Source organism: Tympanuchus pallidicinctus, unplaced genomic scaffold (assembly GCF_026119805.1).
Source record: "Tympanuchus pallidicinctus isolate F22 unplaced genomic scaffold, pur_lepc_1.0 scaffold28, whole genome shotgun sequence".
Classification (NCBI taxonomy): Eukaryota; Metazoa; Chordata; class Aves; order Galliformes; family Phasianidae; genus Tympanuchus; species Tympanuchus pallidicinctus.
This window is the reverse complement of record NW_026294745.1, coordinates 1671022-1686718: the sequence shown is the minus strand read 5'-3', so window position 1 is coordinate 1686718 and position 15697 is coordinate 1671022. Positions and strand designations below refer to the sequence as shown.

The following is a 15697-nucleotide window of genomic DNA, read 5'->3' as shown; positions in this document are numbered from 1 at the left end:
CGGGGTGGTGGCAGAGAGCTGCACCCCCGTGTGGGCATCATCCTGATGGAGTGCTTTGTGCAGAGGGTCAGTGCTGCCTCTGTAGGGCAGCTGGTGGGGATAAAAAGGGGACGTGGAACAGATGCAGAGTGGATGAGCCCATCTCACAGCGCTTTCCAGTCTGTCGCTGGCAGCAGCCGTTGCAGCCGTTGCCCGGGGAACAGCAGTTGGATTCAAACAGAAGCGTCAGGCGCAGGGAGAGCCTGATCAGAGCTGGGCAGCAGGGCTCTGCCTGCCTGCTGGTGCTCAGGAAAAGTGTTCCTGGGACTGAAAGGGTGCTCCGGGACCCATGGGACTCAGCATCCCACGTGCCCTGTCCTCCTCCTGTGGCCAACTGGAGTAAAAACATTTTGGCGGCTTCTTGGACAGAGGCTGGAGGTGGGGATGGCTGGTTCAAGTGACACTGCACCGAAGGAGTCGTCCCCAGATGGACAGATGCATCGAGAGGCAGCAGTGCCACCCCAGCAGGTGAGAGCAAGCTGTGCCTGGTGCAGGGTGCCTGGACCCCGTCCCAGCGCTGGGACAGTTTGTCACCGGTGTCCCCTGGGGACACAGAATGGGGATCTCATGCTGCAGTGTCTTCCCTTGCTTGGGGATGGGATGAAAAACAGCCCCATGGGTGTCATTTGGAGCTGCAAATTGCAGAGTTCAGGTGAATGGCAATTTCCATTCAGCTCCTCCCATTTCCCCTTCAGATATTAGGTGTTATTATTTGTTACTGTTCTGACAGTTGGGCTGAGCCTACAGTATTTGCTGAGCACTTGAGCTGCCTCTGAGTTATGTGTGTGATGTGATCCTGACCTTGGGCTGAATTAAATGTTACCTGACCTGACCTGGAACCATGGCTACAGCATCCATGCTAAGCTCACACCATGGAGAAAGCAAGGGGCCCTGTGGGAAGAAGCAGAAACTGATCTGGAGCCACAAGAGAAGGGACTCAGAGCAAGGAACACCTCCTTGGATCCCCCCTGGGATGTTTAACTCATTTATGAGAGGCAGTGGGATTTTTCTGCTTTCATTTTTTAGCTGCTTACCAGTCAGCACATTTCAGCAGATCCCTTTTTGTCTCTCAGCCCTGTCCCATGACACGATCCCCTTTTTTTCACTCCATTTTGCCATCATACCTTTGTCCATCTGTAACTGGTGTGTAGGACATGGCAAGGGAAACAGCAAAAAGAGCAGCTTCAGGTCCAGGAGCAGCGCGGACTCCAGCATCTCTCCGTTCCCAGGACTCCATGGCTGCTGCCCAGGAAGATGGAGCTCTGGGAAATGCTGCAGCAGCTGCACCTCAGAGGGCTCCCGGTGAGCTGGAGGAGCGCAGCGATGCTCCCAGCCGTGTGTGGGGTGCGCAGCCTGGCCTGCTATTCCAGGGAGAGAAGCAGAGCTGCCACCCTCTCGTGAGTATTACTGGCCAGGGGAGCAGCCCTGGGACACCCTGCTCTGCCCCATTACCCCGGGGATTTGGAGCAGTCTTTCTCCTACTACTAAGAACCTCTTCTCCCCACAGAGCCTGTCCTGGGCACTGGGCTACAACAGCAGCCTGGCTGTGCATAGCATTGAAGATGGGATGCTGCTGTATGCCTGTGCCCACACAGCGGTCATCCACGATGTCCTTGGCAGCAGGCAGTACCACCTGCAGGTCTGCAGGCCTCTTCTATCCCCGAATGCCTTTTTTCCATCCCTGGGCCTGGTGGGGTGGCCACGAAGGTGGTTTGGGGCTGCTCAAAGTGGGGCCAGGAGGAGGAAAATGGAAGACTCTCGGATGGGAAGATGGGAAATTCCTCCAGCCAAACTGCTCTGGAGCTCCCAGGTGCTTCTCTCCTCCTTCCCAGGGTCACGCAAATGCCATCTCATGCCTGTGTGTCAGTGAGGACAGGCGCTGGGTTGCCACTGCTGACCAAGGTCCAGACCCTTTGGTCATCATATGGGATGCCTTTTCTGGGTGAGCCTCCATGCAAACCTTCCGTCTCCTTCATAGGGACAGCACTGTCTGTTTAACATCCCATTCCAGCAGACACCCTCCTGTCTGCACATTCTGCCAGGAGCCCATGATGGTTTTTCCACACAGGATCCCTGTGCGCACCATCTTTGACAGCCATGCAGGCGGTGGGATCTGCACTATTGCCATCTCCCAGGATGCAAGGTGTTTGGTTACCATCAGTGCTGGCATGGTGCAGGTGAGGATATTTCCTCTTTGTGTTTCCTTTTTCAAGGGTTTTCTTGTGGGTCGAGATCTTTCTTGCTAAGCCATTGGGGGATAGATTGGGACTTCATTAAAAGGAATGCTGCAGAGCTGAGAGAAGGTCTGAAATTGGGATGAAAACTTCTGACTCTGCTGTACTCACGTTCAGGCAGCTCCTCACGCTGTTTCCTGAAATTAAGCCATCCAGCCATGCTGGGTTATCCTGCTCCAGCCTTTTTAGCCCCTCATGCTCTGCAGCTGGAGAGGTTGGGGCTTTACTCAGCCAAGCAGGAAATTCTCAGGAGGCCACAAACATCTCCTGGTTTTTCCCCAAGAGGGTCTGTGTGTGGAGGTGGACATATCCTGATGAGAGCCCCGTGTGTGACGTGGAGCTGAGCCCTGAGTTTGGCTTCCAGGTGAGGAAGCCACACTTTGCTCAGTGAAAGAATAAGCAGGAAATATCACTGCTTGCTATTAATGTGACTCTCACCCTTTGATTACAGGATTTTGTCATTTTTAATCCCCAAAATCCTTATGAGTTTGTCAGCAACAGCAAAACCCAAGTGATATTTTATCTGTGGGTGAGTAGGACAACAAAAAGTTCATCTCCTGGTACCTGATGTGCTCCCTACCTCTCCCACTCATGCTGCCATGGGTGTTTGGGTGCCTCTGGTGGTCACAGCTTCTGGGAGAGGAGCAGGGGTGGGGAGATGCATTTCCATGGCTCTGAGAGATTAGAGAAGGTAAATGTCTTTGTGTGGATACATGCTCTGCTCTCTCTGCAGGGCGATGCTGGTTTGCAGTACAGCACTCCTTCTTTGACCAAGCAGGTGAGTGCATGGGGAGCCACAGGGACCCACAGCAGCCCTGTCCCTTCCTGTGCCAAAGTGGTGGCCGTGTCCCCAGTCTGTCCCCTGGGTTTCCTAAGGGGACAAGAAAGATTGCCCAAGATAAGGCCAGGAGTGGCATCTCCTGCATACATCATTCTATCACAGAATGGGTTGGGCTGGGAGGGAAGCTTAAAGCCCATCCAGCTCCAACTCCTGCCATGGGCAGTGTTGCCAGCCACCAGATCTGGTTGCCCATGGCCCCATTCAGCCTGGCCTTCCGGGGCTCTACTCCCAGTGGCCACGTGCTGGCGATGGTCCCACCATGAGGCAGGGAGGGAATGTCACATGGAGGAACCAGACGGGAGCACCAGCACCCAGCACTGACCCACCACTGCTCTCCTGACAGACCTTTGGCAGCGCAGTGGGGCACTTCACCCAGTCAGCTTTCCATTTCAACGCCACGCAGGTGCTGACGGGCACCTCGGCTGGGAAGATGGTGGTGTGGGATGTGGAGAGAAAGCGGGAGCTGTACAAGGAACCGCAGGGCAGGGTGCATGGCATGAAGGCCAGCAAGCTGGTGCCGATGCAGAAAGAAAGCCTGACAGCGCTGATGGTGTTGGAGAAGTAAGGAGATGACGTCGTCTGTACGGTACAGTCCTCGGGAAGCTCGGGGCTTGGCCGTGGGCTCGGAGCTGTGCTCGGCCTCCGGGGCTCTGCCGGCAGAGGGAGCAGACGGTCTCCGAGCAGCTCGGGATGGGGCGCAGCGCTCCTGTGCTTCTCGTGCTTTTGGGCAGAGAAAGGGCAAAAGGGAAGAGATCTTCCTTGACTTAGCGAGTTCCCCGTTGCGAGTAAATCTTTCCAGGATATTCTGATGGCTTCATCACACTGTGCTCCTCACGGTCAGTTTTTATCTTTCCCATGGGTTGCACTGGTGGAACAGTGCAAGAACAGGATGGACCTGAGCCATTTGGAGCATGAATTCTCCCACCCAATAACACTGTGCTTCCTTCCTTCCAGCTGCATAGTGACAGGGGATGTGAGAGGCCAGGTGAAGTTCTACAATGGGCACCTGCAGCTCCTGGCCTGCTATGACCACAGTGGTACGGGTCCCATTCGATCCATCTCCTTCTCCAAAGCTCCTCCAGATTCTCCAGCTGCCCCTTCTACCAGCAGCCACCCCTTCGCTGCTAGGTGAGCATCCCTGTGTAAATGCAGCTCTTCTGCATCCTCCAGCACTGGTCACAAAGTGTCCCCAGCACATCCCCGGCTATGAACTGGCTGCCACGTCTCAGCGCTGGAGAAGTGTTAATGCTGGCATGGGGACAGCTAGCTGGGCATGGAGCCGAGCAGCTTGTCACGCAGCTGGTACACCATGCAGGGCTAATGCTGAGCCCATGGCTCCCACCAAGCCCCTTAATCCCCTGCTTAACCCTCCCCCAGGTGGCTATTTCGAGTTGTATTTTGTCACTGCTGGGTGAGATAATCCAGGTGGTGGTGAGGAGAATGCACGGCCTGGGGGCTTGGGGCAGCAGCACCACAGGGTGCCTGAGGAGCTCTGCGAAGTCTGCAAACCAGATGCTGTGTTGTTTTTGGGGCTGCAAACCACATGTCTGTTAGTCCTGCCTGAAGTTCTGCTGGCAGCATTTATCTGTAGCTGCTCGTTTTTCCAAAGAGCCACATGGGACAGGTTTCTTTGTAAGATGGAGCCCTGGGAGGTGTCTTTTATCCCACACCAGTTATTGCTGTAGCCTCAGGTATGTCACCATGCCCCAGTTCCTAGGTTCACCCCTGATCTTCTATCAGAATCCAGGCTTCATCCCTGGGTGTGCTGATGGCAGTATGCACTTATTCTGTTGTACATGTGGTCATTTAGATGCCTGCTTTGCCCACTGCCAGTCATACAGGACCATCATCACCATGCTGCAGCTGGGAGGGCTGAATGCACAACTGCAGGCCGCTGTCCACATCACAGCTCCTACGCTGTCCCCTGTCCTCCTCCATGATACCACGGCCAAGTCAGAGACCCTACCTATTGTGACATGTGACAGGACTATTCAGGGAACCCTCAATCTCTCATTTGTCCATCTCACACATCAACAAGCCTCAAATGGCAAAAGCTGACCAGATGTTCTTCTGCCTTGCATACCCTAGTAGAAAAGGGAGCTCCAGTGTCTTCTGCTGGAGACTTCTCAGGTCGTGAACACAAAGTGCCACCTGTCTTCCAGGTCAAGAATTCTTTGCATATTTTGTATTAGAACATATCACGACTGTCCAGCTAAGTTGCCAAGAAGAGGCTATGTAACATTGCTCAGAGGGATATGAGCCAGCTAGTCTGATTCATCTAATTCTGTTTTTCTCACACCAAACAGGAACTTTATCCTTTCAACCTCTGATGCAACAGTGCTCCGTGTTGTGACAGATGGGACAGACTTTGAAAAAGTCATGAAAGAGGCCAAGAAAGCAGTGACTGCCATTGCATGCCATCCTCAACAGCCACGGCTTGCCATGGGCAGTCACTGCGGGCTGCTGAAGGTGTGGGACTACCAGCAGCCCCAGCTCCTCATGAGCAGGATATTCCCCAGTGCTGGAGTGCAGTGCCTGTCCTATGATCCTGCAGGTATCTTGAAGCTGTGACTTCCCGAAGTACCAAGCATGGAGGTGGGAGTGCATTGGGATTTCAGCTTTCTGCTGGGCTTTGCAGGCTCCTTCCTGGCTGCCGGTTTCACCGATGGGAGTGTGCATGTCCTCGATGCCATTTCCCTGCTGTCCTGCTGTGAGGTGTTCAGGTTCTCGCGGGGCCCCATAACTCACGTCCAGTTCTCCCATAACTCCGAGTACCTCGCAACTGCTGTAAGCTTGCTCATTCCTTCCTGAGATGTACATGTGCATGTGCTGTTCCTGGTGCAGCCCTAGGAGCTGGGAAATGCCACGGGCTCGTGCTGCACTGACTTCTGCACTCTCGTTCCAGGATGAAAAATATGCAGTGACCGTTTACAAAAGGGTTCTGCAGAATGAGCGTAGGTGCTGGGAACACCTGGCAGGGCTGCACTCCCACTACAAGCCCATCCGGAGCATCCTGTTTGGGATCCACCTGGACGGCAGTGAGCCCCGGCTGCTGAGCCTTGGGGAGGACAGGCAGCTGGTACAGCCGTGGGAGGACAGCACTGGGGCTTTGGGCTTGAGGTGGGGCTGGAGGAGAGTGTGAAGGGACACTCAGCCTGTGACTCTGCAGCTTCCCACCAGTTCCAGTTGTTTGTCAGCCTGGCAAACTGGGGCAGATCTGTAGTTGGGATGATCTGGGTTTCAGGGTGTTCACCCTCAGCAGCTGCTCCTTGTGGTTAATCCATCAGGTCCACTGTGATGGCAGGTCACTGTGCTTCCTGGTCTTTCCCCCAGATTGAATATGACCTGAGCAGCAGCAGCAAGGACCAGCTGGTGGTCCTGCACAGACATCGTGTAGAGCAGGCTGCAGTGCCCCTCTGCTTGGCCTGGTATCCACATTTCAGCACCGAGTCCTTCATCCTCACAGCCAACAGCTGCTACAAAATGAAGCTCTACAATGCAACGACCAAAATGTGCAGGTAGAGAGCCTTCCTTCTCAGCAGATCATGGCTGCAAGTCACCTCAGTCTACCCATGGACTTGGGATGCAGCAGTCGGACACAAGATGGTATGATAGGAGCCCACAGAAGCAGCAAAGAATGATCTCTGAGCACTACATTTCTCTCTTAGCTCTGATGTGGTTCCCTCTAGACAGGGATCATGTCCTGTCCTGGTGTTACAAAACCCCACACCTTCCCTCATCCACCCATCCTGGTGCACCACAGACATTCAGACATGGGAAAATACGTTGTGAGAATGGGTGACAATGTTGTTTGCCTTTAGAAAGACTCTTCTGGGACCAACCTATGGCTCGCCATTGGAGAAGATGCGAATCCTCCCAAAGAGTGCTGCACAGCCCCAGAAGCACTACCTGGCATACATTACCAAGGACAAGGTGTGGGGCATCAACATTCTGCCATCTGTGTATTTGTGGAGCATTTTGGGCTTGGCTGGGGGGCTGAAGGAAACCTGTGCTTGTAGGGACCAGAGAAGCGAACACTTGCAGGATGGAGGCATTTAGAAACTCCTTCCTTTAGACAAGGCTGGTCACTGAGGGCACGGTATTGGTTCAGCCTTCCTGAGCAGCCCCTGCCCTCACCATCTGCTCTTCCCATACAGGTGGGCCTGCAGATTCTGCCCATTGATGGCAACCCCCACAAGTCCTCAGCTTTCATTTGCCACCCAGATGGTGCCTCTGACCTGGCCATCTCCTACGATGGGCACTACATCTTTACGGCTGGGGGGAGTGACCGCACTGTTCTAAAGTGGGAGGTGAACCTGAAGTGAGTACCACAGAATGGAGAAGGGAGCCTGGGAGTGGCTTTCCACAGCTGCTTCACACAGCCAACAGTCAATGGGGAGCTGACCTAGCTGCTAGTGGCTGTTGTCAGTGACTGAGCACCTACAAAATACTGCGGTCTGGGAAATGCCAAATGCCAAGACGTGGAGGGTTGTCAGGTCCTTGTGAGAGCCTGGCTGCTGCGATGGGGATTGCCTGGGGTAGAAGATCAGGAGGGAGCATATGGTACAACAAGTCTGCTCTCCAAATGGGAGAGGCCAGCATTTGTGAGGAAATCCCTGCTGCATTTGAAGGCTGGATTTAGCACAAGCCACTGTAATCCTATAAAGCTTTGCTTACATGAGTAAGAGGACTGCAGAAAATGGAGTGGCTGAGGTGCCCTGGGCTCTGGTCCATGATGCCAGGACATGGGTTTCTGTTGCTGCCTTGTCAAGGAGACCGGTTGCCTGATGGGTGTGCACTTGAGAAGGGAGCAGCAGCAGCCAGTGACCTAAAAACAGCTGTGGTCTCCTATTTTTGCCTTTGGGGTGCACTGACCCTCTGAAATGCCTTTCATCTTCCAATGAGGAAGGCTCTGCTGCTAAGCACAGGATGGTCCCAAATAAGATGCTTCCTGCAGGTGCTGCTCACAGAGCTGAAGGTTGCAGTGCTCACTCACCTCTACACACCACAACAGGGAGACCTGGCTGCGAAGGCACCAGGCTTATTTGTTTTCTTTTCCACTTTGTGTGGCTTAAGCAGTCGGGGGTCAGAATAAGCGACGTTTTAAGGAAGGCAGTGGAATATAAACGATCCTTCTTTATAATGGTTGGCCAGAGTCCAGGCAACATTGAATTTCTGTGTAATTTGTTTTTGGAGCGGACGTCTTGATGAGCTAATTATCATTTTATTGCTGCTCCTGGCATCTTGCGCATCTCCACTGTGTTTAATACCCAAATAACTTAATTATGAAAAAAGCATGAAGCTAGCAAAAGCTGAAGCAGCACTATGGAGCTGTGCATCAGAGCTGCAGCCCTGCTACCAGCACTCGGGCTGCTTTGGCTTAATATGTGCAGCACCTGTGGCACCATCACTCGCTCTTGTACTGAGTTATGGGGGAAGAATGTGTCAGACCAAGGAGTGGGGAGCTTGGCTTCGTGTTGTTTCTTGCAAGCACCAAGCCCCAGTGCTCCGCATGCTCAAAATGCTGATCCAGCCAATTCATCTCCCTCAGTGTCTCTATAAGGAAGCAGGAAAGCAGAGTGCCAGATACCCAGCTCAAGTCCATGGAAAGGCTGCTGGCTCCCCGCCCTGTGCTCATTCCACTAAACAAGAGGACCATTCAGCAATAGTTAATTCCCACACTGTGCTATTGTATGTAAAACCTGGGTATGAAATATGCTGTAGAAGTGCAGGCTGGTGATAAAATTGCACGTGGTTCAAAGCAGTGCCTCCCCTTCCTGCGTCCTGCAGCCTGGGGATTTTATTTATTTATTGAAAGTGTCTCCAAACAATGACTAGAAAGGGAAATGAGAATTCTCTCCCCGTGTGAACCCTTCCTGCACCGCCTTCTCTCTGTGCCAGTGCCTTGGAAGCTGCTGCATCCCTGGGTGGGGAGGACCTGGTCCCGTTCTACAGACTGCTGGAGGGCGGCCAGGACGGTGAATTCTTCAGGGTAATTGCACTCACTGTGATCTCCGTGCTGCAACATCTGGTTGGAGTTCAAGATTCATTTATACAGGCCTGACATTTCTTTATTTTTTGTCCAGATTGCCTTTAACAGCGGTCTCATTGATATGACTGTTAGTAAATCTTAAATGAAGCCTTATCTTCCTCGCCTGTTGGTAGCTGAACTTTACAGTATCTCGTTTGAATCCCTCGCAGGAGCTGGAAGACTATTTCTACTATGTGCAGCTGCGCAGCCATGGCATTGATATGCTGGAGAGCAGGCAGGTGTCAACGTACATTCCCTTGGAGGAAATTCCTTCTGTAATGAGAGCAATGGGTTTTTACCCATCTGAGGAAGAGGTCAGTCCTTTGTTTTTATGGTTGTGCTTAAATTTAAAACAAAACAGAACAAAAATACACACAGAAAAAACCTCAAAAAATGAGAATGATTGCATTTCAGTTTGGGCACTAGGATGAAATCATTCACCCAAAGGGCTGCCAGGCACTGGCACGGGCTGCCCAGGGAGGCAGTGGGGTTGCTGTCCCTGGAGCTGCTCAGGAAAGGTGGGACATGGCTACTGGGCATAAAGGGCATGGATTTGGGTTGGACTTGGTGATCTTAGTGGTCTTTTCCAACCTTAATGATTCTTTGACTTACTGAGTGCCCTAGGGCCAGATTCAGATGTTAGGCGTATTAGATGGCTCCAGGGAATATGCACTGTGCTTTGCTCCCTCTGTGACTTCCAGGAGTGTTTGAACTTGTTCACTTCTTGTTGGGCTGTGCGCTGAGGCTGTGGCTATTAGGAGTACCACCAGGTCAGGTCTGAATCCTCCGTGCAGTACACTGTGGGTAGAAGCACTCAGTTCTGTGATTCTGGGTGTTGACAGAGCATCTTTTTCTTGTTCTGCCTTGGGTTGCTCAAAGAATAATTTTAGATGGAGCCAGCAGCCTTTATTCCCATGGAACTTAAAGCTTTTTCATAACTGATAACTGCAGACGCTCTCTCTGAGCTTGCCTTTCAGGCTGCAGCAGTGGAGCTTCCTATCAAACATTTCTCAAAAGCTTTTCAGCCTCAGATTTTACAGCAGGCAAAGACAAGCAATTTAATAAGGGTTCTGCTGCTTCTCTCTTTGTAGCTGTTTCTACGAGGCTGTTTGCATTGTATACAGACCTAATTTGTAATGTTACAACCTGGTAAAAGGGCAATTAAAGCACATATGAAAAAAAAAATAATTGCTGAATCTGAAGTAAGGAGATTTAAACAAGCTCCTCGAGCCCCCTACAGCCCTACAATGTACAAGAGGTTCCTGGGGGAAGCAGCACATCCCTGTGTTCCTCCCTCTCCTCCCCAACTCCCCAGGGATGTTCTTCCAAGCTGGAACTGCTTTGTCCTTGTGTCAGGCTGTGGTGTCATTCCCTTGCAGTTTGTTTGAACTTCTCCTTGGCTCATTGTATTTTTTGCCTCCTGGGGACAGAGAATAGGTATTCCTCTGGGAAATGTCTCTGGAGGAATGGCTGTTAGCCCTCCACTCAAATCAAAACCACAACACTATTTCAGGAATGGAAATAAGTGCTAAACTGCTGCTGAGTGTAGGCAACTGACAATCTGCTTTCCAAAGCAGGCAGGACAGCATTAAAATACAGAAAGTCTGTCTCTCTCTGGAGTGTTTTAATAAAGGAAAAACAGAAGGGAGAAAAAAGCAGCTTGGACTGAGTAGCGAGGCTTTTGGGAATTGGTGTTTTTCCTTTGTAGTTCAGTGGGGCTGATATAAAACCTAATCCCAGATCAGCTAGAGCTGACTCAAATTGGCTATTCTCACCTGGCGCGGTGTTTGCTGCAGGAAAAAAAAGGAGAAAGCTGAGATTTCACTCTTCCCTGGGCTTCATTCAGTGGAAAAACTTGTGACAAGAGGACAAAGGCCCAAGGCTGAACACGAAGTTCTCCCCAGGGAAGTCTTGCATCAGCTTCCCCTCCTGGGGCAGCACGTTCAGTGCACTCTGGCATGGGAAACTGATCGTATTTGTGTGAGGGGCTGCTCCATTGGGCATGAGCACATGGAGGACACTGAGCAGAAGCCCTAAGGAAAACCACAGGCACTAAGCACGGCTGGTCACCAAGAGCAGAGCAAAAGACCCAGCTGCTCCTGTCAAGGCGGGTACAATAAGGGGGCACAATCGCCGGCACCCGCAGGGGTGTGTGGTTGCCCTCTGCAGCCTGCTTAGGTCAGGACTCCATGCACAGTCTTCTCTGGTGGGCTGGTGAATTTACCGCCCTGTGGTTTGCTGCCTGCGGTCCCCAGAGTGCAGGCACAGCTGCGGCAAGGGTACGGGTGACAGCTGCGAAGTCACGGGGTGCTCTCGTCGCTCAGTCCCTGGGGAAGGTTTCTTCCCCATCTCACATTAGTAACATGTAACAACCAGGGCAAAATGCTTTTCTGAAAGGGACAGAGACAGGCCAGAATTCTGCAGGAATTACGCTGTTGCATTATCACAGTTTTGAGCAGAAAGATCTCACTGACCCTTGTTTCATTCTAGAATAACTCACTGGCAACACTGAGGACAATCGCACACACACTAATAGAGGAAATCCAAACTAACTACATATTTGCTACCCCCATCTTTAGCTAAGGACATAAGAACGAGCACATAACCGTTCGTCATGTCCACCCTCAGCTGCTGAGCTGATCGCTGGGCTGTGGCTGTGACACCTGCAATGCACACAGCCATGGCACGCTGCCATTTGTGGCACTGGAAACTGGCCCGATGCCCTTCAACAAGCACATGTGTAACAGTCTTTCTCGCCTTCATTTTCAGATCGAAGAGATGATAAATGAAGTAAAATTCAGTGAGTTTGTGGATACCGGAGAACAAGTGACAAAAATCAATTTAAGGGATTTTATCAAACTTTATATAAATCATCGGCCCGCATTTGGCTTGTCAATGAAAACAGTACAACAAGCATTTCAGGTCCTTGGTTATGAGAATGAGAATGGCGACAAAGTTATTGACAGAGGAGACTTGCTGTCACTCCTACAGTGCAGGGGTGAGTTATTTCTTTTCTGATATTAGTTTTACGCTTGCTTGTTCAGTCTTCAATTTCAGAATGTATTCACTGCAGCAAAAAATTAATGTGAAACTATAGCTTGGTAACCAGGGCAGGCATGGGGAGCCACCCGCCTTAGGATTTTAAATTGAATGATCACGCCTGTTGTCTCAGCTGTACTTCTCTTGCTGCTCTGGAAATCTCTGCTGGCCTGAAGGATCTCATCTGTCAAATGATGAGCACGGATCTTGGCAGATCATATCTTCCTCTAGTATGCCCCTATCCAAATTAGCATCATCTTCACCAGTCACGTAGGCTCCAGAAAGGTTACAGAAAGCTGGGATGAAAATGGTCAGCCTTGGACTGAAATCTGAAAAGATGCGTTGGTTTAATTCAGCTGAATCAGAAAGAATGGCACGAGTATACATATAAACGTACTTATAGCCAATGCCAGAGTGATAGATCATGTAGTCCTAATGGCATGCTCCTGCTGTCAAAAAAGAGAGATTTTGGTGAAGCTGAACACTAAAATGGGTAAAGGGAAGTGCTTCTTTTACTCAGTACATCACCTGCTAATACTTACAACAAGGATCTGTGTAAACCAAGGACTGAAGCTTGTGGGAAAGGTTAGTTATTTATATGGATGGTGTGAACATCCATAAATAGATAATTAGATAGGATAGAACAGTTTCATAACAGATCTATAACCTCATGCTTGAGGACACAAGCCAGCCACTAGCTGGGAACAAACACTGTGTTCAGATCTCCCAGGATATTAGATTATGACTTTCCTGCTCAGGCTTTTTCCTCCTCTGTGCAGAAATGTCTGCTGGCATAGGCACAGGTCTACATGGTCCATGTTTTGTCCTGGGCCACAGATTCTTCAGTGGGAACAGGAGCTCAGGCTCCTGCAAGCACAAAGTAGCCTCAAGATCTGTATGCATCAGAGTTTCTCCATTTAATAGATGTTTTTGCCCCAGATCCATGCAAGATACAAGAACCATTTTCCTTGGAATTGGTATTTTCCTGTGATCACGTGTGTCAGTTGGTGGCATGGTCCATGACTTAGGAAAACCTAATCTTCCAAACTACCGATTTTGTTTGTTCACAGTTCTTGCAGTTTTTGTGCTGATGACACCGTAACCCAAGGGGCTGCTTTTGTTTTAATGCATACAGGAGAGCATATGATGGAGGATGAGCTGGCACTGTGTCTGTCTGCCCTGCTAGGAAGGCATCCAATGGGAGGAAGATCTGACCTGGATGTACGTGATCCCTCAGGTATGAGATCAGCATTCTGCAGTGCACAGAGGCAGGACTGATTCAATTCCCAAACAAAATGATTTAAATTACAAGCTCATTACCCTGTTAGGCCAAGAGCTGTCAAAAACACTCAGATTTGCAAGAACAGATATAGACCCATATGTTGTGCTTCATCCATGCAACAGTTGTATGGGTGTACCTAAAAATAAGTGAACAACACAATGTAACTGGAACCTGACAGGGTAACATTGCTGTTTATCTGCTGGATTGAAAACGGAATTGCAAACGCACAGTGGAAGGTTTACACGCCAAAGGCAAAAAGAAATTCTACCGCATGCAAATTACAGCATTGATTTCATCCAAGCAGCAGTACACATTGTAACAGATTGACCACATTTGTGTACCTTTCATGTGCTAGCCCACGCCAGCCTAGAACAGGAACCCTTATACTGCACACACACAGTGCAGCCCCTGCATGCTTTTGGGATCACAGGATTTCATCAGACAATGGAGTACAGTAGCTGTCTTCAGTCCCTTGACTCTTCTGAGGTGTTGGTATCCACTGCAAAGTGAGACAGCCCACAGACTTGACAGTGTTTCCCTGATAATGTGTGATGTACTAAGCTAGTAAAGCAGTACTTAGTGATTACTGCATACATTGCTAAAAGCATTCAATTCACTTATTGCTACTTATAAGTTTTGCTGTTCTGGAATGCCATTTTTACACCACTCTCGTGTGTCTCGTGTTGTTGCCATTACTGCTTTCCAGGTGCAGCAGCTTTGATGGAAGAAGAAATTCCAGAGCAAATCACAGCAGAGAGATTCACTGCCGGCATTCTTGGCCTATCCATTGCTGAGCCAGAAAAAAGAACAGTAAACTGAGATGGATAATTCATCTGTGAAGACTCAGAATTGTAGCTGCCACTGTTTTCTACTCTTTCTACTTTCCAAACTCCTCATGTACCTGTGAAATATATATTATATGCTTATTAAAAACTGTTGCGTAGCTTCAGATTATTCAAACTGCAGGCTAACCCCCTGTTTAGCACATGCCACAAGCCTATGGGAACAAATCTATTTCCCAATTGTACGTGCTCCTAATACTGCACCCTCTGTTCTGACACAGCAGAAGGTTTTCATTTGGAAATATCTTTAGAAGCATTTCTGCTGCCAGGGCATGGCCCACACTTCCAGTGCCCCCTTCCACAGAACTGGCTGAAACGTGGCCTGGGTAAACAAGTTGCTTTCCAGAAAGGATCTTTGCAGAAAGCTGCATGAAAGCTCCGTTTCTAAAGACCTCTACCTGAGTTCACTGAGCCTTTGGAGAACATGGGTTTGTAGAGCATGGCACAGTGATTGGTACGCTGTCTTTTTGCATGGATCACCCCTATCCCCAGCTAGAGCCTTCTTAGTATTCTTTTCAGGTGGGCTTTATACCAGATGCAGTCTGTTTCCATTATGCAAAGGGGGTATTTATTTGTGAAACCCGACAGCAAAAAAAACTGTACAGAAGTATTGATTATATACACTGGTAAATGTTCTGTGCAAAATGCTTGGATAGGTATGAACAGATTTGTAACTACGTGGACAAAGTTGCCAGCAAGAACACTGTGATATACATTCAAACCAGTTTTCTATTTTGGCCTTTAAAACTTTGTTTTCCTTTCTGCAGCAGCTCCAATTAGCAGCGTAATACCAATGGGACAGCATCTTACGGTGTTTGTATAAACAGCATAATGAGGCTGACACAAGTTGCCGTGGAAAGATCAGTGAAGTGCTGTTGAACACGCTTCCTTCTTTACATCATCCTCAGCATCAATTTGAATAATAATGCGGGCCCTCCAGAAGCGTTCCTCTCAGTGGCAATGTTTTTTAAACAGAGATCGTTGCTCCGCGCTCTGGAAGCGTCTGTGGTCGTGCAATTAGCACGGGGAGGTGTGTGCTGGTTTATGAGGAGGTCCAGCAGCACGGTGCTCGGTACCGGGGGTCTGAGATGCGTATCTGTGTCAGGAGGAGAGGTCGCGTGGGGGAGCAGCTGAAGGTCGTGGCTTTGCTCGGCATGGAGGGGGCCGAGGGGAGGCTGAGGGGAGGCTGCGTGGCGGCCTGTGGCTCCTCATAGAGGAGCAGAGCGGCAGGTGTTCGGCTCCAGCTGGGGACCGACGACCCAACCTGAGGTAAACAGCGCGGGGAGGGCGGCTAGCGGGAAAAGGTTCTGCACCAGAGGGCACACAGCGGGCTCCCCAGGGCGCGGCCCCGAAGCGCTGGAGATCAGGGACAGTTCGGACAACGCTCTG

The 15697-nt window shown here is 50.4% G+C and overlaps 1 protein-coding gene across 1 annotated transcript; it reads left to right on the top strand.

Moving 5' to 3' along the window:
* Positions 1-255: 255 nt before the first annotated feature.
* On the top strand, positions 256-14383 carry CFAP251 (cilia and flagella associated protein 251). The gene is made up of 21 exons (XM_052690810.1): positions 256-507; positions 1269-1436; positions 1547-1678; positions 1872-1981; positions 2108-2216; positions 2557-2637; positions 2725-2833; positions 2960-3051; positions 3458-3675; positions 3883-4242; positions 5421-5668; positions 5753-5901; positions 6020-6193; positions 6448-6632; positions 6936-7047; positions 7272-7435; positions 9016-9106; positions 9316-9459; positions 11915-12143; positions 13320-13421; positions 14173-14383. The coding sequence occupies exons 1-21, from the start codon at positions 424-426 to the stop codon at positions 14283-14285; spliced, it is 3174 nt and encodes a 1057-aa protein (XP_052546770.1). The 5' UTR covers positions 256-423; the 3' UTR covers positions 14286-14383.
* Positions 14384-15697: the final 1314 nt, after the last annotated feature.

Bases quoted from the DNA above. Each gene is read 5' to 3' on its own strand.
- CFAP251 (XM_052690810.1), top strand. From the start codon at position 424: ATGGCTGGTTCAAGTGACACTGCACCGAAGGAGTCGTCCCCAGATGGA. The intron at 2,834-2,959 runs GTACCTGATGTG...CTGAGAGATTAG, and splicing joins AACAAAAAGTTCATCTCCTG to AGAAGGTAAATGTCTTTGTG. The intron at 9,460-11,914 runs GTCAGTCCTTTG...CTTCATTTTCAG, and splicing joins TTTACCCATCTGAGGAAGAG to ATCGAAGAGATGATAAATGA.